The sequence below is a fragment of the Bos mutus genome, chromosome 8 (assembly GCF_027580195.1).
Source record: "Bos mutus isolate GX-2022 chromosome 8, NWIPB_WYAK_1.1, whole genome shotgun sequence".
Classification (NCBI taxonomy): Eukaryota; Metazoa; Chordata; class Mammalia; order Artiodactyla; family Bovidae; genus Bos; species Bos mutus.
This window is the reverse complement of record NC_091624.1, coordinates 58,885,594-58,911,478: the sequence shown is the minus strand read 5'-3', so window position 1 is coordinate 58,911,478 and position 25,885 is coordinate 58,885,594. Positions and strand designations below refer to the sequence as shown.

General features: G+C 35.9%; 1 protein-coding gene across 3 annotated transcripts in view; it reads left to right on the top strand.

The window, feature by feature from the left end:
- Nucleotides 1-25,885, top strand: part of VPS13A (vacuolar protein sorting 13 homolog A) — a 283,496-nt gene that overhangs the window by 169,712 nt on the left and 87,899 nt on the right. For all 3 annotated transcript variants that reach the window (XM_005892982.2, XM_005892984.3, XM_005892985.2), the window contains exons 35-44: nt 4,023-4,170; nt 8,005-8,132; nt 8,495-8,664; nt 9,200-9,417; nt 10,221-10,453; nt 19,372-19,464; nt 19,940-20,296; nt 23,065-23,166; nt 24,471-24,629; nt 24,799-25,054. In XM_005892982.2, coding sequence (XP_005893044.1) covers nt 4,023-4,170; nt 8,005-8,132; nt 8,495-8,664; nt 9,200-9,417; nt 10,221-10,453; nt 19,372-19,464; nt 19,940-20,296; nt 23,065-23,166; nt 24,471-24,629; nt 24,799-25,054 — 1,864 coding nt within the window. The remainder of the gene's footprint in view (nt 1-4,022; nt 4,171-8,004; nt 8,133-8,494; nt 8,665-9,199; nt 9,418-10,220; nt 10,454-19,371; nt 19,465-19,939; nt 20,297-23,064; nt 23,167-24,470; nt 24,630-24,798; nt 25,055-25,885) is intronic.

Genomic DNA, 25,885 nt, shown 5'->3' with positions numbered 1-25,885 from the left:
TGTTGATCACTTATTCAAAAAATATTTGAGTGCCTGCTATGTGTTAGACCCTGTGCTGGATATTGGAAATCTGATTACAAAGGAATTGTGACATTGTTGGTGGCTCCATGGAGCTTACCAGTATAATGCAGGGGATGGTGGTGATCCAGAGGTGAGATAGACAGGCACATAATTAAAATAGTTAAAAATTATGGTAAATGTCATGAAGGAAACAATATTAGACATGGTATTATAAGTAATCAGTCAGATATTTTAATAAAGATCTTAGTGGAGCAGTCTAAGGCTAGAAATGACTTGGAAATCATCAAATTACAGATTGTATTTGAAGCCATGGGAATATATGAGGTAACCTAGCAGAGGTCCTAGAAGAATGGAGATGTTGAAGATGAAGTGGCAAATGAGTCAGTAACTTAGACATAAATCATTTGATATTACTTTACAAATCTCAGTGTCAGACTTTATTTTGGGGGGCTCGAAAATCACTGCAGATGGTGATTGCAGCCATGAAATTAAAAGATGCTTACTCCTTGGAAGGAAAGTTATGACCAACCTAGGTAGCATATTAAAAAGCAGATGCCGGGGTCCAGCCCCGGTGGATCCAGGGAATTTGAAGCGGGGACGGCGTCGGCGAGGATCAGGAAACAACTGCTTAATTAAACGTTGATTAAGGATATAAAGAGTAATAGAATAAGGATAGCTCAGTAAGAAAATTCAGTGAAGAAAAGAGGCTGAATAATTCAGCCAGAAGGTGAGAGAAAGAACGACATGGGGAGACCAAGTTTCGGTGAACAAGGCCCGCACTTTATTTTCCAAAGTAGTTTTTATACCTTAAGTTATGCATAGAAGATAATGGGGGAAGGGGTAGAGTCATGCAGCAAGCCAGGCTTTATTCCTGCAAACTTATCATATGCAAAAGCTTAGGTGATTTGCATCATCTTCTGGCCTGGAGGCCTGTTAACATTTTAAGACCCTTTCTTCAGAAAACTTATTTTTCTCTAAAGGTGACTGGTCAGGAGCCACCCTCCAAAAGCATTAGATAAAGTTGCATTTCTACAGAGTAAAGGTGTGGTGGGCTATAACAAGAAAAAGAATTAACTCAAGGGTCCCAGGTTACAAACATTAAAGCTACTACTTACACCAATTATATTAATCAATACACTGCCAGGGACACAGCAGGTAAGGGATATGGAGACTTAGCAGCATACATTGGCCCAACAAGTGAAAATCCCTTCACCAATACAATTTCTAATCAATCTTTTAACTACTCAAAGGAATCTGTGTTTAGACAGTTTAGAACATCTCCTGCCTCTCACAGTTGGGAGGCTCTGAGCAATCACATGTGCCGGAAAAACCTATTCAGGCAGGCTAGAGGACTTCCAAAGGAGTTTGTAGGTTGAACACTGTCACACCCAGGAATTATTAACTGGAGCTGTAAGCTAACTCTTTTTTCAGAGAGAGGTAGTGGGGGACAGCCCCCCGTAAAGTCAGAGGTGTAGGTGAAAGCACAAAGCAGAAAGTAGGCAAACTCTGGTTTGGGGGGTAGACGCTCGAGAATATCCAGGGGGACTCCTGAGGCTTGATCCCGCCTTTGCGTGTGCCGAGCCTCCTTCCTCATGACCTTTGTCATGGGTGGAGCTCCTCACGCTGGCTCCCCGCAGTGATAGAATTCCAGTTGAGCTATTCCAGATCCTGAAAGATGATGCTGTGGAAAGTGCTGCACTCAGTATGCAATATGCACTCAATATACAATATGCCGGCTCCCGGCAAGCAGAGATATTACTTTGCCAACAAAGGTCCATCTAATCAAGGCTATGGTGTGTGTGTGTGTCTGTATACTCTTGATCTGGGTGCATTAGACTGATTTCCTGAAGACTCAATTTTAACCTGTCCCTGACTCTGAAGTTGAGATTCAGGAGAAGTTAAATATGTGATATCCTGCAACAGCTGCTACTTGGGGTATCTTGATAGGGGACGACTCAATTTCATTCTAGTGAATCTGCCCCCCGAGAAGGGAGCTGAGCATTTGTAGATGGTCTACAATACCATATGTATATATAACATCTAGAATAATATTTGACTCAATCTCTATGTACTATGACCCAGTCAAGTTGACATAAAATTAACCATCACAGCTTTCAAGACAGGTCTTATGCTAGTGGTTTAATGTTGAATTTGCAAAGCATAGAGTTTTGAGTTAGTGTGTTGCTTTAAGTGTACTTAAGCATGATACTTAATCATTTAAGTCTCATCTTCTTATAATATCAAGATTATACTCTTTGTATCTAGAACTTTTGTGAGGTTCAGGTAAAATAATTCATGTAAAACATATTGTAAAATATTTTCAATTTTTTAAATGTATTTTTAAAAATTTTAATTGCAGGATAATTGCTTTACAGTATTGTATTAGTCTCTGCCATACATCAACATGAATCAGCCATAGGTATACATCTGTCCCCTCCTTTTGGACTTCCCTCTAGTTGTCACAGAGCATCTTATCTGAGCTCCCTGCATCATACAACAAATTTCCACCGGCTGTTTTACATCTGGTAATTCTTATGTTTCCATGCTACTCTCTCAGTTCATCACACCCTCTTCTTCCCCTACTGTGGCCACAAGTCTGTTCTCTATCTCTGCATCTCAGTTGCTGCCCTCCATATAGGATCATCAGCACCATCTTTATAGATTCCATATATATGCATTAATATGTGATATTTGTTTTTCTCTTTCTGACTTACTTCACTCTGAATAACAGGCTCTTGGTTCATCCACCTAATTAGGACTAACTCAAATGTGGCTGAGTAATATTCCTTTGTGTATATGTACCACAACTTCTATATCCATTTATCTTGTTGATGGACATCTAGGTTGCTTCCATGTCCTAGCTATGGTAAATAGTGCTGCAGAAAACATGGCATATATGTGTCTCTTTCAGTTACGGTTTTCTCAGGGTGTATGCCCAATAGTGGGATTGTTGGGTTATGAGATAGTTGTATTCCTAGTTTTTTAAGGAGTCTCCATAGTGTTCTCCATAGTGGCTGTATCAATTTACATTCCCACCAGCAGTGCAAGAGGGTTCCCTTTGCTCCACACCCTGTCAAACATTTATTGTTTGTAGATTTTTTTGATGAGGGCCCTTCTGACCGGTGTGAGGTGATACCTCATTGTAGTTTTGACTTGCATATCTCTAATAATGAGTGGTGTTGAGCATCTTTCCATGTGATTATTAGCCATTTGAATGTCTTCTATGGAGAAATGTCCATTTAGTTCGTCTACCCATTTTTTTTATTGGGTTTTTTGTTTTCCTCATGTTGACCTGTGTGAGCTGCTTGTATATTCTGGAGATTAATCCTTTGTCAGTTTTGTTTGCAATTATTTTCTCCCATTTTGAGGGTTATCTTTTAATCTTGATTATTGTTTCCTTTACTGTACAAAAGCCTTTAAGCTTATTTAAGTCCCATTTGTTTATTTTTGTTTTATTTCCATTACTGTAGGAGGTGGGACAAAGAGAATCTTGCTGTTACGTATGCTGAAGTGTGTACTGCCTGTGTTTTCCTCTAGGAGCTTTATAGTTTCTGGGCTTATGTTTAAGTCTTTAATCCATTTTGAATTTGTTTTTGTGTATGGTGTTAGGAAGTGTTCTGAATTTATTATTTTTTATTATTCCATATTTGTCAATTGAGGGGCTTACTAACCAAAAAAAATATAGAGTAGCTACATGGATACTTAAAGATAAAAGTTCATTTTAAAGGCTTAAAACTAGTAGGCTAATTGCTGCATTCATAACAAAGTTTATCATTCATAGCTTCTGGTATTGATACTGGCATTTAATTTAGTTCTGTATTTCACAGGGTACTAAAGAATACATGGTCATTTAGAAAATGAAACCTTCAGTTAATAGAAGTATCTAATGTGTTAAAAGTTGGTTTTGCAGGGGTTTGAAATGAAACAGTTTTCCTTGTATAAAACTTTTTCACTACATGAGGTAGTAATGTTGAAATGGTCAAATCTTATTTTTTTAACAGTTCATTCTTAGTCAAGAAGATATAACGACCATTTTTAAAACATTATATGGCAACATATGGTATGAAGGTGATAGTGCTTCACATGAGGTAACAAAGGATCAGTCCAGTGTTACTAGTGGTGCTACTACTGCGTCACACCATGCGGCAGGTACGTCTTAACCTTAAATTAGCCCCCTCCTCCTTTCCTTCTCTCCTTCCTTTCATTCTCCCTAACTGTAGGTTTGGGTAAAGTAAAATTTATAAACCTTTTCTATTTAGCTAATCTTACTCAAGTAGTTCTCATTTATCTGTTATTAGTCATTCTGTTGTTTTTTTTTTTTTGAATCAAATTTCTAATTCTTGTGACAAAATTCCTTAGTATGTGTTTTTTTCTTGGTTATCCTAACTCCCCTGTAAGTTCCTATTTTTCAGTTTTCAAATTTTCTCCTCATCCTTTCTCTTCTCCCTTGTTCCTAGTGAAGCATATGTTCCAGTGGAATATTTCATATTAATATTAGAAGTATCAAAATATTAGCAGTCTCAAAAGAGGATGACCATTAGTGATGGACTCCAGCAAATATTTAGAAGATACATGGATAAAATAGAGCAGAAGGAATCATTACTCAGTAGAAGGCTGCATCCAATGTTGGATTTAATTTATTATGTAGAAACCTAACTAGGGCTTAAGTTCAATACCAGCACATAAAGAAATTGGATTAATTAGAACTACTAGATGATTTTGCTTCACTAAAATAAATTCTCCTCATTCTGGCATTTTGGGGGAACCTCAAGTCTCCCTACCTCAAACTGAAATCATATTGCACAGCTTTTCCAGTCAGAATCCCAGCAAAGAAACAACCTTACATTTATTTATAACATTATAGAAATCATCATTCTTACTAGGTAGAATAACCAACCCAGTACTTTATAGTTAAATATTAATGGTCAGATATAAAGAAAATCATAAGAACTCAAGCATAAAAGCAGGCAGGATAAACAGAATAGTGTTTCTTGAATGAGACAAAATAATTGAAGAAAAAAAAGAGAATGTGAACAGAAAACTAATTCATAAAAACAGAATTCTAGGAGTATAAGAACTGAATCCTACCATCACTACCTTCTGTCTTCCTAAGATAAGAAAGAGTTCCTAGAAGAGAACTCTATAGAACTAAGTAAATATTGAAACAAATTCTTGGATATAAAGAATCTACCCAGTTTCAAGCTGATTGAATACTTCCATGCAAACACATTTTTGTGAAATGTCAGAGCAACAGAAGTAATATTGAAGAATACCAGGCTGCCTGTTAGGGCTTAGAAAAAAAAGTGACTGGAATCAGATTCATCATGAATGAAACTGGATGGGGTAGGATTGATGGAGGATAAAAGACAGTGGGGTAATATTGGAAAATATATTTCTAAGGAAAATAATTTTGAAGTTAGAATTCTATATATGGTCCAACCATCATCCAAATGTGAAAACAATTTTTAGATTTCCAGTGACTCAAAGTTTACTTTCTTTATACCCATTCAGGTACAGCTCATTTTATTGCACTTCATTTTTATTGTGTTTCTCAGACATTGCAGTTTTTACAAATTTAAGGTTTGTGGCAACCCTGAATCAAGAAAGTCTATCTGGGTTCCATTTTTCTAACAAACTTAGTTTTTAATTAAGGTATATATATTTTAAAAACATAATGCTATTGTGTTATGACAGACTATAATATAGTATAAACATAACATTTTATATGCACTGGAAAACCAGTTTGTGTGACTTGCTTTGTTGTGGTATTCATTTTATTGCAGTAGTCTGGAACCAATCTTGCAGTCTCTGAGGTATACTGGTAGTTTGAAAATATATTCTAGCAAAGCAAATAAGGAATCCAGGAAAAGGGAAAACATGGGATTCAAATACAGAAAGCATTAAAAAGGATCCCCAGATTATCTGTTACTGGGCTAGAAAGTACTTAGTTTTCATTAAAAGGAATTTAGAATGCTTTAAGAAAAAAGGACAGATGTCTTAAGAAAAGTGACATAAATTCTATATAACATGTAGAATGAGGTGTTAACTATGCCACATTAAGTAATATGGGAGAGGAAGACATGTTTTCTGTTCCAAGAAGGGAGAAATATATATACAGTACATTCTGGTGCAGAAGTGAAGTGAACTGTTTTGCATGATTTTGAGCCATTTTTAGAATGCGTGAAGAGATAATTTTTTTTTTTTTCCTTGAGAGATGCATGTGTTGTGTTGCAGCAACAGAGGAAGTAAAATAATAAGCTATTGGGGCTTCCATGATGCCTAGCAGGTAAAGAATCCACCTGCAATGTAGGAGATGTGGATTTGATCCCTGTCTAAAAGATCCCCTAGAGAAGGAAATGGCAACCCATTCCAGTTATTCTTGCCTGGGAAATTCCATGGACAAAGAAAAGCCTGGCAGGCTACAATCCAGAGAGTCAGAAAGAGTCGGGCATTACTGAGTGATTGAGCACACATTAGTCTCTTCATTTAAAATACTGAGATTTTTCAGTCTCAGTACTGAGATTTTTCAGTGTAGCAGTCTTGCATAATTGTGTTGAACTTCTTCCTAAGTATGTTTTTTGATGCTACTGCAAATATTTTTAAAAGTATATTTCTCAGTTGTTACTGATACAATTGATATTTGCATAGTAACCCTATATCTTTGTATAAATGCTAAATTGATTTCTTAATTCTAGTAATTTGTTGGAGACTTTTTAGGGTTTTCTATGTAGTCAGTAATGCTGAGAAAGTCATTTTTACTTTCTACTGTGTAGAAATTATTATGTATAAATAATTTTGTGATAATAAACTCTACAGCTTACATGAAATGTACAAATTTTTTGAAAAAGTTACCAAAACTGACATAGGATGAAATAGAAATAAGATGAATAGTTCTGCATCTGTTAAAAGAATTGAATTTCAGTGGTGAATTTTGTTAAACATTTAAGTAAGATACCAGTGTTAAACAAACCTTTTGGAAAATACAGGAGGAGGAAACACTTCCTTAGTCGTTTTATAAAGCAAGCATTAGCCTGATACCAAAAACCCAAATAAAAAATAAAAAACAACTTTGAGGGAAGAATATTGCACCTAATATCCCTAATGAACACAGGAATAAAAATTCTTAACAGCATATCATACTAAATCCAGCAATAAGCATGTAGGATGTGTCATCTTGACTTAGACTTATCCTGAAATGCAGAGTTCATTTAACCCTCAAAAATCAATTAAGGTAACACCAAATTAATAGAAAAAGGAGAAAAAGTTATATCACCTGAATAGATGCAGAAAAAGCATTTAATAAGTCACCTATTTGTGATAAAAAGTAGAAATATCGAAAAGGTATATTTAAAGGTGAAATGGAAAGTTTTCCACCTAAAGTAGGAACAAAGCAAGTGTCCACAGTCACATTCCTATTCAACCAGAAATCATTGACAGAGCAATACAGCCAAGAGAAGGATTAATAGGTCTACAGAATCCATTTAAAATGTACCATGTGTATATAATACCTTGCCCCAAAATATGAAATATAGAAAAGACTGAATTTTGGATCCTTTTGGTTAGTGGAACATTTTTAAAATGTCATCTAAAGCATCTTGTTTGGTTTTAGTTTTTTTTGAAGTAAAATGTAAATACAAAACACATATGCCAGGTACTCTGGTATGCATTTTACACATGCTATTTCCCTGAATTGCCAAAACAGACCCAGGGGTTAGTTCCTTTATTCTCATTTTACAAAAATTAAACCAAGAGTTTATTAAAAGTAAACCAGGAGTTTAGACTCCCAGATTATTATGTAAAGAATGCCAACCCTGGAGTTAAGTGAGTTCAACATCTGAATTTTTAAATCTTTTTGAATTTTTGGAAAAATATTGTACAATACCCATTTATTTAATAATTATGGTAAATCTACTTTTAATTCCATTTTAATGAGTTCTACCATTCCTGACCTTTTTCTTTTATCCACTAACTAATTTTTCCAAGGAACAACTGTAGTGACAGCTGCTGTGGTAGAAGTACATTCACATGCTTCTCAAGTTAAGACAACACTAAATATGAGTTTCAGAACCGATTATCTCACCATGGTACTGTATAGTCCAGGTCCTAAACAGGTAAGTTGAAGAAGAAAAACTATATTTTTGCTGTTTCCTGTGTTTTGTTGTATCTGTTCCTTTGAGAAAAATTGTTGCACTTTTCACATTAACTATTTGCCTTTTAAAATGAGTTTTCTTACATATAGCCTTTGATATGAAAAGTGATATTTTAAAGTTAATATATGCTTTTCATTATGAGCTCTTGGAAATAGAGAATGTGGTATTTCATATTGTAAAATATGTTTTAAATTTGTATGTTTGTGTAAAACATACAAATATTTACATATTTACATACAAATGTATATAAATGTATATGTATACAAATGTATACATATTTACATACAAATGTAAAACATTTGTACTGATTTCTTTTTCCTCAGACTTCGTTTACAGATATTCGTGATCCTTCTCTGAAACTTGCTGAATTTAAGTTGGAGAATATTATAAGCACTTTAAAAATGTATACAGATGACTCAATACTTTCTTCCTTCTCATTAAAAAACTGTATTTTAGATGACAAAAGGCCTCATATCAAGAAGGCAACTCCTAGGTAATAGTGTTTTAAATTTTTATTGAGCAATGGTTGGTGTATTTTATAGAACTTACTCTCAAAGTTGCATATGCATTTTCTGGGTATAATCTGATATCTTCAAAGCTTTAATGGAGTTGATTCCATAGTTCTCAGTCAACATTTTAAATGCTCTGTTTATGTGCTGTTCTTGTTGAATGGTTGAATAGAAAAAAATGGTTAAATAGAAATAATCAGTGTAATTAAATTGGTTTTAAATTAATATCTATTATCTGAATTATGAATCCATACAATTGTAATGGGTAATATATGAAAATTTGTAGAAAAAATATGCTGAGATTCAAAATTCTGATAATTTCTTAAGGATATACTTCCTATATTATGAAACAATTGTGCTCCTGAAGTCTGTAAATTTATTATTTCTCTTATCCTACTAAGAGAAATGACTTCAGAACATTGGCTTGCTGTCGGTGAAAGCAATGAGAGACCTTTGAGTTTTATTGGTGTGTTTGATTAGGTGCAGGACACTCATAGAAATTGTGATTGTGTTTTTCAGAATGATAGGACTGACAGTTGGGTTTGACAAAAAGGACATGATGGATGTAAGGTATAGGACGATCCGAGATGGTTGGGTGGCTGATATAGTCCTTCAAGAAATGTATATTTGTGCAAGTGTGGAATTTCTGCTGACAGTTGCAAATGTCTTTCTTGAGGCCTACACTACAGGCACTGCTGTAGAAACCAATGTTCAAACATGGTCTGCTAAAGAAGAAGGTTAGTTATTGGCTAAAATATTCCATATCTGTTACTGAAGTGCTATAATAACACTTAGCTTGATTATCCTTCTAGATGATGAGGATAACAGGATCAATAAGTTAGAAATCCTTATTTTTCAGAGGTAAGAGGAAAATTTAAATGTGTTTTCTGATAAGATAGACAGTTTCTGTATTTTTCAAGTCATAAGTAAATACTGGGTTCAAAAATTATGAGACCCATGTTAAAATAAGTAATTGTACTTCTTTGAAGACAATAATTTGAAAGATTTTCTTGGAAGGAGACAATAATGAAACAATGACTCCTTTTCATAATTAAAGATAGTATTGTAACTTAAACTTGTCTTTTATTTATATACTTGTGTTTGCTTTCTGGCCAGGCCACTCAATCAGGGATTGAACTCATGCTCCCTGCAGGGAAAGTGCAGAGTCTTACCTACTGGACCCCACAGAGAAGTCCCTAAAGTTCTTTTATTCTTGTTACATTTATAATTTTCTATTATCTTTTATATATTTCATTCCTTGTAGTGTAGTAGAAAGAGTGTCAAGCTAAGAGTTAGAAACTAGTTTATTTTTAGCTCTGCCATTAAATAGTAGAGATTTCCCCTCACATTTTAAAATATTCTAATGGCTATGAGTTCTTTAAATCTTATACTAGGAGACTTTCAGTAAATTCTTTTGGGATCTAAGTATTTCTATTTTGCTTTTACTTCAAATAGAGATATCATTGTCCTATAAATAATTTTTCATAATATAAGAAAGATTTATAGCTGTTTTAAGACATTATCTGTGTTTTTATTTTAGTACCTAAACAGCAATCAGAAAAGTGGGAAATGAACATCACTATTAAAAATCCTGAAATTGTGTTTGTCGCTGATATGACAAGAAATGATGCTCCTGCCTTAGTCATTACAACACAGTGTGAAATATATTGGCTAGGTGACTTTGAAAATGATACAATGACTGCTGCCATTAAAGATCTCCAAGTGAGAGCATGCCCATTTCTTCCAGTCAAGAGAAAAGGAAAAATCACTACTGTGAGTTTTCTATTTACTTGTCAGCTTAATTGTAAACTGTTTTATATTTAGCGTGTATCACTTTAGGAAAGTGGCTACATACTCTCCAACTTACTCTATAAAATACTTTTCTTTCGTCTTGGAGAGCCTAATTTAGATTATTATTGCACCAGCTTTTAAACTCTCTTTTCGTTTTTTCCATTTGTTCCTCATTGTTTTGTGTATTTATGGGAACAGTCACACTGAAAAGTTGATTTTATCTAAATACTTCTCAGTGAAGACTATGATTTTGTTTCCATGCCAATTCCACACTGCTTTTAGGCGGTTAAGACTTTCTACCAATTGTTTGTTGTGTTGTTTCAGTTTTATTATTTTAATTTTTTCTCCCATCTAGACCTATTTTTCTCAGATGTGCTACTTGCTTTTCTCCCTATGGCTTGTTTGAACCGTCAATCATGTGCTCTGGCATGCTTCCCATTTGTATTTTATTTTCTAGTATCCTCTTGGCCTTCTTCCTCTTCATAACTGATTAAAATTTGTTTCTTCAAAGACATCTTTTCAAGTTAACTATCTGACTCCTAGCACTCATAAAACACTTTGAAACTGTGCCACAACTTCTTTATCCTTTCATCTGTCAATGGACATCTAGGTTGCTTCCATGTTCTAGGTACTGTAAACAGTGCTGCAGTGAACAGTGGGATACGTGTGTCTTTTCAGTTTTGGTTTCCTCAGGGTATGTACCTAGGAGTGGGATTGCTGGGTCATATGGTGATTTTATTCGTAGTTTTTTAAAGAATCTCCATACTGTCTTCCATAGTGGCTGTATCCATTTACATTCCCACCAACAGTGCAAGAGCATTTGCTGTTGTAACCTTTCCTTTGTTTTTCTAATTTTGTTCACTTGATTCTTCTCTCTTTTTTTTCCTTATTGAGTCTGGCTCATGGTTTGTGAATTTTCTTTATCTTCTCAAAGAACCAGCTTTTCATTTTATTAATCTTTACTGTTATTTCTTTCATTTCTTTTTCATTTATTTCTGCGTGGACCTTTATTATTTCTTTCCTTCTACTAATTTTGGGGTTTTTTTGTTCTTCTTTTTCCAGTTTAGGTGTAAAGTTAGGTTGTCTATTTGATATTTTTCTTGTCTCTTGAGGTAGAGTTGTATTGCTATAAACGTCCCTCTTAGGACTGCTTTTGCTGCATCCCGTCAGGTTTTAGAGTTGTCATGTTTAGATTGTCATTTGTTTCTAGAAGTTTTTTGATTTCCCTTTTGACTTCTTCAGTAACCTGTTGGTTGTTTAGAAACATGTTATTTAATCTCCATGTGTTTGTTTTTCTTACAGTTTTTTTCTTGTAATTGATAGCTAGTCTCATAGCGTTGTGGTCAGAGAAGATGCTTGATATGGTTTCAGTTTTCTTAAATTAACTGAGGTTTGATTTGTGACCCAAGATGTGGTCCGTCCTGGAGAATGTTCCATGTGCACTTGAGAAGAAGGTGTATTCTTCTGCATTTGGATGGAATGTCCTGAAGATATCAATGAGATCCATCTCATCTAATGTATCATTTAAGACTTGTGTTTCTTTTTAATTTTCAGTTTTGATGAAATGTCCATTGGTGGGAGTGGAGTGTTCAAGTCTCCTATTATTACTGTGTTACTGTCAATTTCTCCTTTTATGTCTTTTAGTGTTTGTCTCATGTATTGAGGTGCTCCTATGTTGGGTGCATAGATATTTACAATTTTTATGTCTTCCTCTTGGATTGATCCCTTGATCAATCAATGTAGTGTCCTTATTTTTTGTAATCATCTTTATTTTAAGGTCTGTTTTGTCTGATATGAAGATTGCTACTCCAGTTTTCTTCTGCTTTCCATTTGCATGGAGTATATTTTTCCATCCTCTCACTTTCCGTCTCTATGTGTCTTTAGGTCTGAAGTGGGTTTCTTGTAGACAGCATATATATGTATCTTGTTTTTGTATACATTCAGCCAGTCTTCATAATTTTTTTTTAACTTACTGTGTTTGTGGTCTTTTCCCAGGGTAAAAGGTTGACTTCTTTCTTCCTTTTGATTTCTGGCCTCCTATGTTTGGTGCAGTGGTTGTGTGAGCTTCCTATAGGCTGAGATTTGTGATGAGTTTTTGTTCCTTCATTTGTTTATTTTTCCTCTGATGGGCAAGGGTGAGTGAGGTGGTGATCCTTCCTGTCTGCTGGTGATTGGGTTTGTATTTTTTTGTTTGTTGTTTAGGTGAGGCATCCTGTACAGGGTGTTACTGATGGTTGGGTGATACCAGGTCTTGTACTCAAGTGGTTTGCTTTGTGTGAGTTCTCATTATTTGGTACTCCCTAGGGTTAGTTCTCTGGTAGTCTAGGGTCTTGGAGTTAGTGTTCCCACTCCAAAGGCTCAGGGCTTGATCCCTGGTCAGGAAGGAAGACTCCACAAGTGGTTTGTTATGGCATTAAGTAAGATTAAAAACAAATACCCCAAAACGAGAAACCAAAGATGAACCCCAGACAAATAGCAGTTACAAAATCAGGCAAATAATAATTTAAATGATGCAATATACATATACACCCATAAGCAAAGTCAAAACAATCCAACAAAAATAAAGTACAGTGATTGACCCGGTGAACAAAGGAAATCAAAAATTATATTTACCTGTTAAGAACAAAACTAAAGCACAAACTGGAAAACAAAACTAAAGCAAGGTGCCAAATATGCTTTATTGCAATGAAAAGAAAACTAACACATATATTGAGAGGAAAGGAAAGAAAGAATAGATATGCAAAGTTAAATACAGGTAGATGAAGAAGATTTATATACATTAAAGATTAACTGTAAGGGGTAAAGAACAGTAGGAAAGGCAAACAAAGAAATAAATGTAGAGAAAAAAATAATAGGTTTAAAAAATTAAAATTATAAAAAAGAGCAAAGAAAAAAAAGAAAGACATAAAGGAAGAAGAAAGAAAAAAGGAAAACAGAACTGCAAAATCCTAACACAGAGTCAGAGGTTTATAACACCAATAAGAAGTATAACTGAATATACACATATGCATTACACCCATAAGCAAAATCAAAACAGTCCAACAAAAATAAAGTAGAATAGATTGACCCAGTGAACAAAGGAAATCAAGAGTTATATCTACCAGTTAAAAACAAAACTAACTAAAACAGAAACTGGAAAATGAAACTAAAGGAAGATGCAAGTTGGGGAATAAAGCTATGAAAATAAAGCTAACAAATGTTTGACAGGAAAGAAAAGAAAGAATAGATATGCAAAGTTAAATACAGGTAGATGAAGAAGATTTATATATGTTAAAGATTATCTGGAAGGGGAAAGGAACAGTATGAAAAGCAAACAGGAATAAATGTATAAAAAATAATAATAGGTTTAAAAAATTAAAATTAAAAAGAAAATAAAAAGGAAAACTCCCAGAACTGCAGAAGCCCAATGTAGAGGCAGAGGTTTATAACAACAACAAAAAATGTGTCTGAGGAGGAAAAAAAAATTCAAAAACTTAATTAGATTTCATAGTGCCAAAAAATTGACAACTACAACAGAGGGGCAAAAAAGAAAAGAAAAAAAATCCAAGGGAATCTACAGGACAAGTCAAACCATAAGAATAAGAAATGTTTTTCTTGAGCCACTGCTGTCAGAGTCCTTTCCTTTGCTGGAGGTCGCAGTCCACCTCACCTCCCTTTTATGCCCTCCAAAACTGCTGATCTCTGGACCTGCTGTGGGGGCAACTCAGATTCTAATCTGGTCCTACTCCTGTGTGTTCTTCTCTCCAATATCCACAGCTATCAGAACCAGTGTGTTTCCTTTTGTGGGAGCTCTGAATGTCCTTTTATGTATTCTGTAGACACAGAGTCTGCCTCGTTGATCGTGTGGATTTAATCTGCAGCTTGTATAACTAGTGGTTAGGTTTTGCAGTCTTCTTCCTTAGCCACACTGCCCCTGGGTTTCAACTGTGGTTTTATTTCCATCTCTGCATGTGGGTTGTTCCTGGGGTTTGCTCCTGGGGCTGCCCTGGAGGACTTGGATTTGCCTCTGTGAGGGCCAGATGTCGGGGGTGGTGCAGCTGTTTAGGTTGCAAGAGTTCTGGCAGCACCAGGTACTCAGGGGAGTTGGCAGCCAGGGCAGCAGGAAATATAGTGCTCTAGAAGGGTATGGCAACCAGTATTGGCCAATATGCTCCGGTATTCTCGCCTGGAGAACCCCCCTGACAGAAGCCTGGCAGGCCACAGTCTACAGGTTCGCAAAGAGCTGGACACAACTGAAGCAACCCTGTGTGCATAGATGCAAGACTTTTTTTGCCTGTAGCAGCTCTGCCCCAGTGAGAGTTGAGCGTGAAGGTGGCACAGCTGCTTGGCTTGTGGGGATCTTGGGCAGCACCAAGTGTGCAAGGACATGGACTGCCTCCACCACAGGAGTTATGGCCCTATCAGTCTTTTTTCTAGCCTCTTGTAGCTGGCAATCAGAAGGCCTCTTTGGCCAGTTTTTCCCCATAGCTCCGCCCGTTCAGGCACATAGAGGGCTCCCTTGCCTGGGATCCTTCTCTGTTGTTCAGCACGTCAGGCACATAGAGGGGCCCCCTTGGCTGGGGTCCTACCCGTAGATCGGCATTTCAGGCACTTAAAGGGGCACCCTGGGTGGGGTCCTACTCTGTAGTGCAGCGCATCAGGTGTTTGATGGGCCAGCCTTTTTATCATTCAGGTGCCAATGCTGGCATGTGGGGAGAGAGGCTATGGTGATGGCTCCACCCACTATGTGTGACTCAGTAGGATCACCTTGCCTCCATGGCTTCCTGGCTTTCCTCTACAGGCATTTCCCATCACAGTCTCCTCCTTCACATCTCCTAAATTCCTCTCTCCACAGTCAACAGCAGCCCTCACACTGGGATTGCTCCATAGTCTCTAAACTCCAGCTCCCAGCTGCTGTACCTTCCATGGGACCTGCGTCCCTGTCCAGACTGTGTATGGCTGTGGCAAGGACTGTCTGATTCTCATAACATTTAGGCTGCCACAGATCAGCTGTTTCACTCTGAGCCTTAAATGTTTCTCCTCTGACTCAGACAATTGCCCCAATGTGGGGATCGTACCCTTGCTTCAGTTTGCCCACCTGCCAAGGGCAGGTCCAGTCCTCTGAACACTCCTGTTTTTTCCCCTAGTTCCTTTGTCCTACTGAGTTTTGGGTGGTTCTATATTCCTTTCCACTAGTCAGGTACTCCTGTCCCCTCTTACCTGGTGTTCTGCATGTACTTCTGTGTCTGAAGGTGTATTCCTGACGTATCCATGGAGAGGGATATACTCCATGTCCACCTACTCCTCCACCATTTTGTTCCTCCTCCTAGATGATAGTTTGCTTTATTGTGTCTGCATATGACTTCTTTCGATTTGGCAATATATTAAGTAAGCGTAGTCGCACAGTCATGTCCGACTCTTTGCGACCCCATGGACTGTAGCCCACCAGGGTCCTCTGTGCATGGGATTTTCCAGGCAAGAGTACTGGAGTAGGTTGCCATTTCCTTCTCCAGGGGATCTTCCCTACCCAGGGATCAAACCTGGGTCTTTCGTATCACAGGCAGATGCTTTACCCTCTGAGCCACCAGGGAAGCCCAGGCAATATATTAACTAATAGACAAATAAGTTGTCAATTTTTGACAGACGCACACCTCACCACTGTACACAATGACTAGTTTAACAGTGGTACAAGGACTGAAAACTCAAAGCTTAAAAACCCATTCAGAAAAAGAAAGAATAGGAAACACTTTGTAGTCGTTGCTTCATAACAGTTGAAATATCCTGCTGAATTGAATTGTGAAAACTTGAAGCTCCAGCAATGGAGTAAATTCCTTGGATAGCCCATGTTGGAGTCTTTGATTTTTGCTCTCTTGAAAGAGCATTGTTCACATTTTCTCACGTGGCTCTGTCTCTCTCTCTTTTTTTAAACGTTATCCACTGTAGACATATGTAAAGTGACTGTTGTCTTTTTCAGGATAAACACTGTTGTCACAGCTTGCTTTCTGTTGAGCTTACTACTTGGAGGTGATTTTAGCAGTTTTAATACTAAAAAACTTCTATATACCAAGTATTGGTCTCCTTGGCAATCCTTAGTTTGTTAACCATTTGGTGATTCCATATATAAGTAGCTTTAACAACCAAAGCTGTTATTTATTCATGGAAGGTTTTTATTTTTATTTTTGCTGCAGAACTCTTGTTTTATTTACTAATCTGTCATTTGTCTATCCTATCTTCATCCTGACAGTAAAGACTACTTTAACAGTGGGTTCCCTTTTCTGTACACGCTTGCCAGCATTTGTACTTTTGATTATAGTCATTGTGACAGGTGTGAGGTGAAAGCTAACTGTCGTTTTGATTTGTATCTCTACTGATTAGCAATGTTGAACATCATTTCATGTGCCTGTTGGTCATCTGCATGTCCTCTTTGGAAAAATGTCTGTTCAGTTCTGCTGCCCATCTTTAATTGGAGCGTTTGGTAAAAAAATAAAAATGATATTGAGTTGTATGTTTAGTTCAGTTCAGTCACTCAGTCATGTCTGACTCTTTGCGACCCCATGAACTGCAGCATGCCAGGCCTCCCTGTCCATCACCAACTCCTGGAGTCTACCCACACCCATGTCCATTGAGCCGATGATGCCATCCAACCATCTCATCCTCTGTCATCCGCTTCTCCTCCTGCCCTCAATCTTTCCCAGCATCAGGATCTTTTCCAATGAGTCAGCTCTTCGCATCAGGTGGCCAAAGTATTGGAGTTTCAGCTTCAACATCAGTCCCTCCAATGAACACCCAGGACTGATCTCCTTCAGGATGGACTGGTTGGATCTCCTTGCAGTCCAAGGAGACTGCACAGAACTTAAGGAAAAACATACCCTTGAGCAGGATGAGTTGTTTTGTTGTGTAATCATTAGCTCTGGGCTTAAAGAAAGTTAGTCTTAAAGATTGTTGTCATAACAACTCAGAATTTAAGAAAAAATGTCTTATGTGACTAAGACAAAGCAATGTTAAAAAAAAATTTTTGCCCCTTTCTCTTCCTTGAGAGCCCTGGACCCCCTTTCTCCTTATCAATCTGCATAAGAATTAACTCTCTCAAGATTTTGGACTTCATGCTATAATATTGGGAGGTGACTATCAAGATCCTTAGGAGGTAAACATATGTTGCATTTGGGAGGAGTACTGGGGGCTACAGGACAGATTTATGTTTACTATAGTTAGGGCAGACTCAGTTAATTTACACTTATATTAAGAATTATTTAGCAAGTCTAATTTATTTATAATTTTTTATTCTTTTGTAGTTTGTCCTATATAGGTTAACATATTTCATTTAATTTTTTTATCTTTTTATTTTTTTTAACTTTAAAATATTGTATTGGTCTTGCCATATATCAATATGAATCCGCCACAGGTATACACGTGTTCCCCATCCTGAACCCTCCTCCCTCCCTGTACCATCCCTCTGGGTCGTCCCAGCGCACCAGTCCCAACCAAGCATTCATTTATTTTTATAATGGAAAAAAATAGCACGATAAAACTTTTATTTTAGTAACTCAATCTTTGGTTGAATCCACAAATACAGAACCTGTAGATACAGAGGGCTGACTGTACTTGGTCTTTTTTTTTTTTCTTGAGATAATGTTGACTTATAACATTATATAAGTTTCATGGGTACAGTATTATTTTTCTACTTCTGCGTACACAAAAGTATGTTCACCACTAAAAATTCAGTTTTTACCAGTAACCATACAGTTGACACCCTTGACCCCATTTGTTCCCCACACCTTCCCCTATATAACTTTCAATCTGTTATCTGTAACTATGTGGTTGTTTGATTTGTTCATTTCTTGTTTTTTTCTTTTTTATATTACTTATATAAGTGAAATCATGCAGTATTTGTCTTTCTCCATCTGACTCATTTCTCTTAGGTCCATCATACCCTCAAGGTCCATCATATTGTTGCAGATAGCAAGGTTTCACCTTTTTATGCCTGAGTAGTATTCCCTTCTCATACAAACATAGAGAAACACTCCACATTTGCATTATCTTTTCATCTGTTGATAGGCACTCTAGGTTGTTTTCAAATCCTGACTATTGTAGACAATGCTGCAGTGAACAAAGGGGGTGACATTTATCTTTTTGAATTAGTGCTTTTGTATTATTTGGATAAATACCCAAAAGTAAAATAGGTGAATCATATGATAGCTATTCTTAATTTTTTGAGGACTCTCCATATTGTTTTTCCACAGTAACTACACAAATCCCACATCTAGTGAATGAAGATTCCCTTTCCTTCACATTCTTTCCAACTCTTATTTCTTGCCTTTTTGATAATAGCCATTACAACAGATATGAGGTGATATTTTATTTTGGTTTTGATTTGCATTTCCCTGATAAATAGTGATGTTGAACATCTTTTCATGTGCTTGTTGGCCTTCTGTCTTCTTTGGGAAAAAAATCTATTCAATTTCTCTTGCCATTTTTTAAAATTGTGATGTTTGTTTCATTGTTGTTGAATACTGTGCCATTTTATCAATATACAAAGGACTTGAGCATTCTTGGATTTTAGTATCTGCCATGGGTGGGAGGAAGCAGGTAGGGGACAGGTGTTTGTGTCCTGGAACCAGTCCCGAAGGGATACCAAGGGACTGCTATAAAATAAAATACAGAATACAAGTTTTGTGAATTTTTCATATATTTAAGAAATTCTTTTTCTTTGTCAGTAGTGTTGCTAATATAAGTACTTTCTGTTTATTATAAATAACGAACAAGAGGATAAGAAAGGAATGTTTTATTGACTGACTTGTTTTTGAAGTAGATTATTTTTACTAACTTGTTTATTTAGCATAGTTATCTCCTGTTGGACAAGTCTTTAAGTAAAAATATTTTAAGAATGTGTTAATTTGATAGTATTGATTTTTCTCTTATAGGTTTTGCAACCCTGTGACTTGTTCTGTCAAGCTACTCAGATAAGTACAGATCCACAAGTACTTGAATTATCAGTAAAATCCCTGACACTGAAGGTAAGTTATAATGTAATCAGTCATTCAGATCTTTAGTGCCCTTTTGGAAAAAACAATAAAACTTAGAAATAAACAATTATAACAATAATATTAATCATTAAGCAAAAGGAAGCTGTTTAAAAATATTTTTGACACATAATTTTTAAATGATACTTAATTTACATTTTATGATGAATCTTTTCATGTATTTTATTATTGGCAGTTGACTGCTTCTGTAGGTAGCTTCCTTATAGTATATATAGTTGAAATTGGTCAGTTTAATATCAACATGTAAATATTTTAACTATTGAAATTACCTATCATAATAAAAAAAGATTTTGTAGGCAGCAAATTGTATCTGTTTCTTGGTAGTAATATTATTTCAGTATTAATTTCTCTTGATCTATCAGCAAATATATTTCATGTTCTTTGAAGTATGTAGTTTGGAAAGTGATTTTTGTATTTTTTTTTTATTGCTTTGAATTTTTCTCCTTAGGTTTCACCAGTTATCATAAATACTGTGATTACCATAACTTCAGCACTTTATACTGCTAAGGAAACCATCCCCAAAGAAACTGCTTCTTCTACAGCACATTTATGGGAAAAGAAGGATACAAAAGATTTAAATATGTGGTTTCTTGAAGAACCAAATGAAGCTGTAAAAAGAGCTCCCATGCCTGAATTGGTACCCAAAGGAGAGATAATAAAAATGAACATTGATTCTATTTTTCTGGTTCTTGAGGCTGGAATTGGTCATAGAACAGTACCTATGCTATTGGCAAAATCACGTTTCTCAGGGGAAGGCAAAAACTGGAGTTCCTTAATAAATCTCCACTGTCAGCTTGAGCTAGAAGTAAGCATATATAGTATTTTTCCAGATTATATAAGAAATAATGCTACATATGAACTATTTTGGAAATCTCATTTAAACATTTAAATTAAGTTTATAATAAATACGATGTTGATTCCCAAACTTTTGGAAAAAAGTGTACCTATTTATGCCCTTGATATAATTGTTTTTATGTGTATGTTACTTTTAGAGTACATATGAAGTTTATATTTCAACTGATTTCATTCATCTTAAGTTGATTAAATTAATAGACTGTTGTTCAGTTCAGTTGCTCAGTCATGTCTGACTCTTCATGACCCCTCAGACCACATAACACCAGGCCTCCCTGTCCATTACCAACTCCCAGAGTCTACTCAAACTCATCTCCATTGAGTCACGGAAGCCATACAACCATCTCATCCTCTGTCATCCCCTTCTCCTCCTGCCCTCAATCTTTCCCAGCATCAGGGTCTTTTCAAATGAGTCTCTTCGTATCAAGTGGCAAAAGTATTGGAGCTTCAGCATCAGTCTTTGCAACGAACACTCAAGACTGATCTCCTTCAGAATGGACCGGTTAGATCTTCTTGCAGTCCAAGGCACTCTGAAGAGTCTTCTCCAACACCACAGTGCAAAAGCATCAGTTCTTTGGTGCTCAGCCTTCTTTATAGTCCAACTCTCACATCCATATATGACTACTGGAAAAACCATAGCCTTGACTAGATGGACCTTTGTTGGCAAAGTAATGTCTCTGCTTTTTAATATGCTGTCTAGGTTGGTCATAACTTTGCTTCCAAGGAGCAAGTGTCTTAATTTCACGGCTACAGTCACCGTCCGCAGTGATTTTGGAGCCCAGAAAAATAAAGTCAGCCACTGTTTCCCCATCTATTTGCCATGAAGTGACGGAACTGGATGCCATGATCTTAGTTTTTTGAATGTTGAGCTTTAAACCAACTTTTCCACTCTCCTCTTTCACTTTCATCAAGAGGCTCTGTAGTTCTTCTTCACTTTCTGCCATAAGGGTGTTGTCATCTGCATATCTGAGGTTATTGATATTTCTCCCAGCAATCTTGATTCCAGCTTGTGCTTCTTTCAGCCTGGCATTTTCAAGATGTACTCTGCATATAAGTTAAATAAGCAGGGTGACAATATACAACCTTGATGTACTCCTTTTCCTATTTGGAACCAGTCTGTTGTTCCATGTCCAGTTCTAACTGTTGCTTCCTGACCTGCATACAGATTTCTCAAGAGGCAGGTCAGGTGGTCTGGTATTCCCATCTCGTTCAGAATTTTCCACAGTTTATTGTGATCCACACAGTCAAAGGCTTTGGCATAGTCAATAAAGCAGAAGTAGATGTTTTTCTGGAACTCTCTTGCTTTATTGATGATCCAGCAAATGTTGGCAATTTGATCTCTGGTTCCTCTGCCTTTTCTAAAAGCAGCTTGAACATCTGGAAGTTCACAGTTCACATATTGCTAAAGCCTGACTTGGAGAATTTTGAGCATTATTTTACCAGCATGTGAGATGAGTGTAATTGTGCGGTAGTTTGAGCATTCTTTGGCATTGCCTTTCTTTGGGATTGAAATGAAACCTGACCTTTTCCAGTCCTGTGGCCACTGCTGAGTTTTCCAAAGTTGCTGGCATATTGAGTGCAGCGCTTTCACAGCATCATCTTTTAGGATTTGAAATAGCTCACCTGGAATTCCATCACCTCCACTAGCTTTGTTCATAGTGATCTTCCTAAGGCCCACTTGATTTTGCATTTCAAGATGTCTGGGTGTAGGTTAGTGATCACACCATCGTGATTACATGGGTCGTGAAGATCTTTTTTGTACAGTTCTTCTGTGTATTCCTGCCACCTCTTCTTAATATCTATTGCTTCTTTTAGGTGTATAAAATAGACTGTTCGGTAGATGTAAAATTCTTAATTTTAAAAATTAAGTATCCTTTTTTCGTTAAAGTGATAATAGATTATTTCTTTTCTCTTTGGAAATAGTGACTTAAAAAATTAGAAGAATATGCTTTATACATTTACATAATGCAGATCTTCATACTCTGGTAGGCTCCACCAAGGTCTTTCACATTTCTGTGAGAGTCCTTTAGTTTTATGGAAGATACTTACTTTGAGCCAACATATATTATGCATCAGAATTTTTCTACATGTAGTCTTCCCAGGGATACTTTGCTTTAAAGTATTTAGTTTATGTTTAGTAGAAACTAATCTGATATTCTACTTCAGTCAATAAGTATGAAAATTTATAAGCCACTACAATATTTGTGATGATAGAATTATATACTAATAGAGGTGGAACTGACAGACTGAGTTTCAAGTTTCCAAGTTTTAGCTAGAATTATCTATATTTTGCAGAGAATTTGATCTGAGATGTCCAGGAAGTTCAGAGAATTCAAATACGTACATGCTTATTGAATCATATGTTATTTGCCTTCACTTCAAAAGCTTTCTAAAAGTTAGTGGAGGTAGATAGAACATGTTTTTAAAATTCCAGTAATGTTTGATTGATGAACACAGTTTTCACTGTTAAACCCAGCCTGAAAATCAAGGAAAGATACTTAAAAGAGAGTTTTTTTCTGGAATAAATGGTGAAGAGTAGACCATGAAGTTAGCCAGATGAGGAAATCATTGAGAAAGCATGTATAGGAAACTAAGGGCATGTCGATGGTTTTCATACAGAACAAATAGCACAGCCAAAAGGAATGGTGTGGGGAACAACATGGAAGATGATTTTAGAAAATACCAGAATGTTTTATTTAAAAAATTAAATTCTCTCTCTAGGTACATTATTACAATGAAATGTTTGGTGTGTGGGAGCCTTTGCTTGAACCCTTAGAAATTGATCAGACTGAGGATTTTAGACCATGGAATCTTGGAATCAAGGTATTTTTGATATCTGGAAATTTTTTTCAAATATTGAGGATGTCCACATCACGCACACTTTAATTTTAATCACAGCGGAGTTCAGATATTTCATTATGAACCTTTCCACATGCTTCCTTGTTTGACCTCTGAATGTAATTTTCAAACCCAAGACTGTTGCCTCATGGGCTTCTAATATAAATACTGTGTAACATTTATTATGTACTAGATACTGTCTTAAATAATCTACTTTTGCTTTAAACTTAAAACAAACTTCTGAAGAAGATACAGTTTTAAACTTCATTTTAATATATGATAGAACTAAAACTGTTGAAGTTAAAGGACTTTCATAAAGTAATAATACCTTTAAATTAGAAGAGGTGGAATGCAATACTGGCTGCAAAGTCCCCACTTATAAACTATCATCTTAAAATATTTCTAGCATTTTTTTTAGGTTGTTGTCTATCCCAGGTTTTCCTTGGTATCTGAAGGGTGTGTATATAAAAGAAAACACATCATTATTTACTTAAAATATAATGTGAATTTATGTAATCATATAAATCAGAACCTTTAGATGGATGAAATTGTGCTTCTGAAGCAAGAGATTGTAGGATTATTAGCGTATCTCCTCCCTAATAATGATTCTGTGAAATAATGGACAAATTTTCAGTGGCTTAAAGCCAGTTAAAGGAACAGTGAAGGTGAGTAGCATGGTATTTCCAGCTTTTTATATTAGACCAGTACATTTGATTGTGCTTATTTTAGATAGAGGATTTGGATAAAGGAATTTCTTTGGTGGTTGTTAGGTCAGGATACTTACAGGTAGTAGACTTGCGAATCTTAAAAAGAGGTAGGTAGTTTGATTCACAGGAGCCTAGGTCCTAGTGGCACTGTTCTGCAACTATTGTTGGACTTATTAAGTCCCTAGGTTTCTGTTCTTTATATATAGCATTTATACCACCAGTAGGCTAACTTTTCTTGCCCTGAATTTCCACATGCTATGATGTATGTGCTTCTGATTTTCATTCAGATGCTACATGCGTTTACTTATTAGGGTTTTATTTTCCCCTTCTAAATTATGTCTGCCATTTTAGTGTAACTGAGGAGGAGAAGAACTTTTCTTCCAGTACTGCCTCTGTCCAGGCGGCATTCGTTGGTTTATGTCCCAGTTATTCCAGTAAGGCAGTGGAACTGATAAAATGTATTGCTTTCTCTAATGTTTTGGTTGAAATTTGTCTGATGTTTGTTTTTCCTTTGTAAAATGAGTTATACCATGCTCCTAGAAACAAATTGTTCTCACATTTCTGTAATTTATATTATTTTAGATGAAAAAGAAAGCCAAAAAGGCCATTGTTGAGTCAGGTACTGAAGAAGAAAATTACAGAGTACCAGAATACAAAACTGTCATCACTTTCTATTCGAAAGACCAGCTAAACATTACATTATCTAAATGTGGCCTTATAATGTTAAATAATTTAGCTGAGGTAAGGAAAGTTACTTGAAACTTTAATTTTGGGGTACCAGTCTGAGTTAACCTTTTGGTTAAAAAAGAAGTTTTTGTTAATTTAGTTGTTTGTCATATGTCTGTTAGTACTCTGCTTGTCGTTTAGTTTTCTACATTTTCTTGTATTTATGATGACTCTTCCTTGTTAGGCATTTACAGAAGCTGCCACTGGATCTTCAGCTACCTTCATAAGGGATCTGGCACCTTTTATGATTTTAAATTCTCTTGGACTTAGTATTTCTGTTTCACCAAGTGAATCTTTTAGTGTACTCAACGTACCTATGGCAAAATCATATGTATTGAAAAATGAGGAGAGTTTAAGTATGGATTATATGCGAACTAAAGACAATGATCATTTCAATGCAATGACCAGCCTAAGCAGCAAACATTTCTTCATTCTTCTTAGTAAGTGATAAATTACCGTCCTGGGGCTTTATTTTCTTTTAAATTATATTTTATATCCCACTTTACTTACTCCTGGTATCTCACAGGTTATTTATTTCCTTCCTAATATGTTGCAAATTTTATTATTTCCTTTGCAGGGCATTGGTTGCTGTTGTCACTGTATTGCTCAATTTCAAATTCTGGCTTTATCCACTGCTTTATTTAGAGCATAATAATTTTCTCCTTTGGAGAAGAAAATTATTAGATCTTATCTTCAGTCAGCATTTGTAGACAATAACTATCAGTGGTTGTTTTAACCACTTTTAGTATAACTTAGTAAAATTCCAACAGTTTTGCAACTGAATGAATTGAGAATAAGGTTTGAATTCAGCCAATGGCACAGATAATGGTTTTGGGGTTTGTGAATGGTTTTTATCTTCTGCCTGTTGAAGTAGAGGTTTGTTTTTTTCCTTTGTTCTTTATGTTTCTCAGAAGAGAGGTAAAAAGTAAAAGTAAATACATTTTAAAACTGTCGTAGTGTGTACTCATTGTATTCTTCAATGTATGTACATTGTAGTATGTACTCATTCTTCTCTTGGGAGGAGAAGGGAGCGAGAGAGGATGAGATGATTGTATGGCATTATCGACTCAATGGACATGAATTTAAGCAAGCTCCGGGAGATAGTAAAGGACAGAGAAGCCTGGCATGCTGCAGTCCATGGAGTCACAAAGAGTCAAACATGACTAAGTGACTGAACAACAAAACTCGTTGTGAAGTTAAATATTAAATAGTCCCAAATCCTCACTCACAAAACTTTATGACATTTTGACAATTAAGTAGCTATGGAAGGA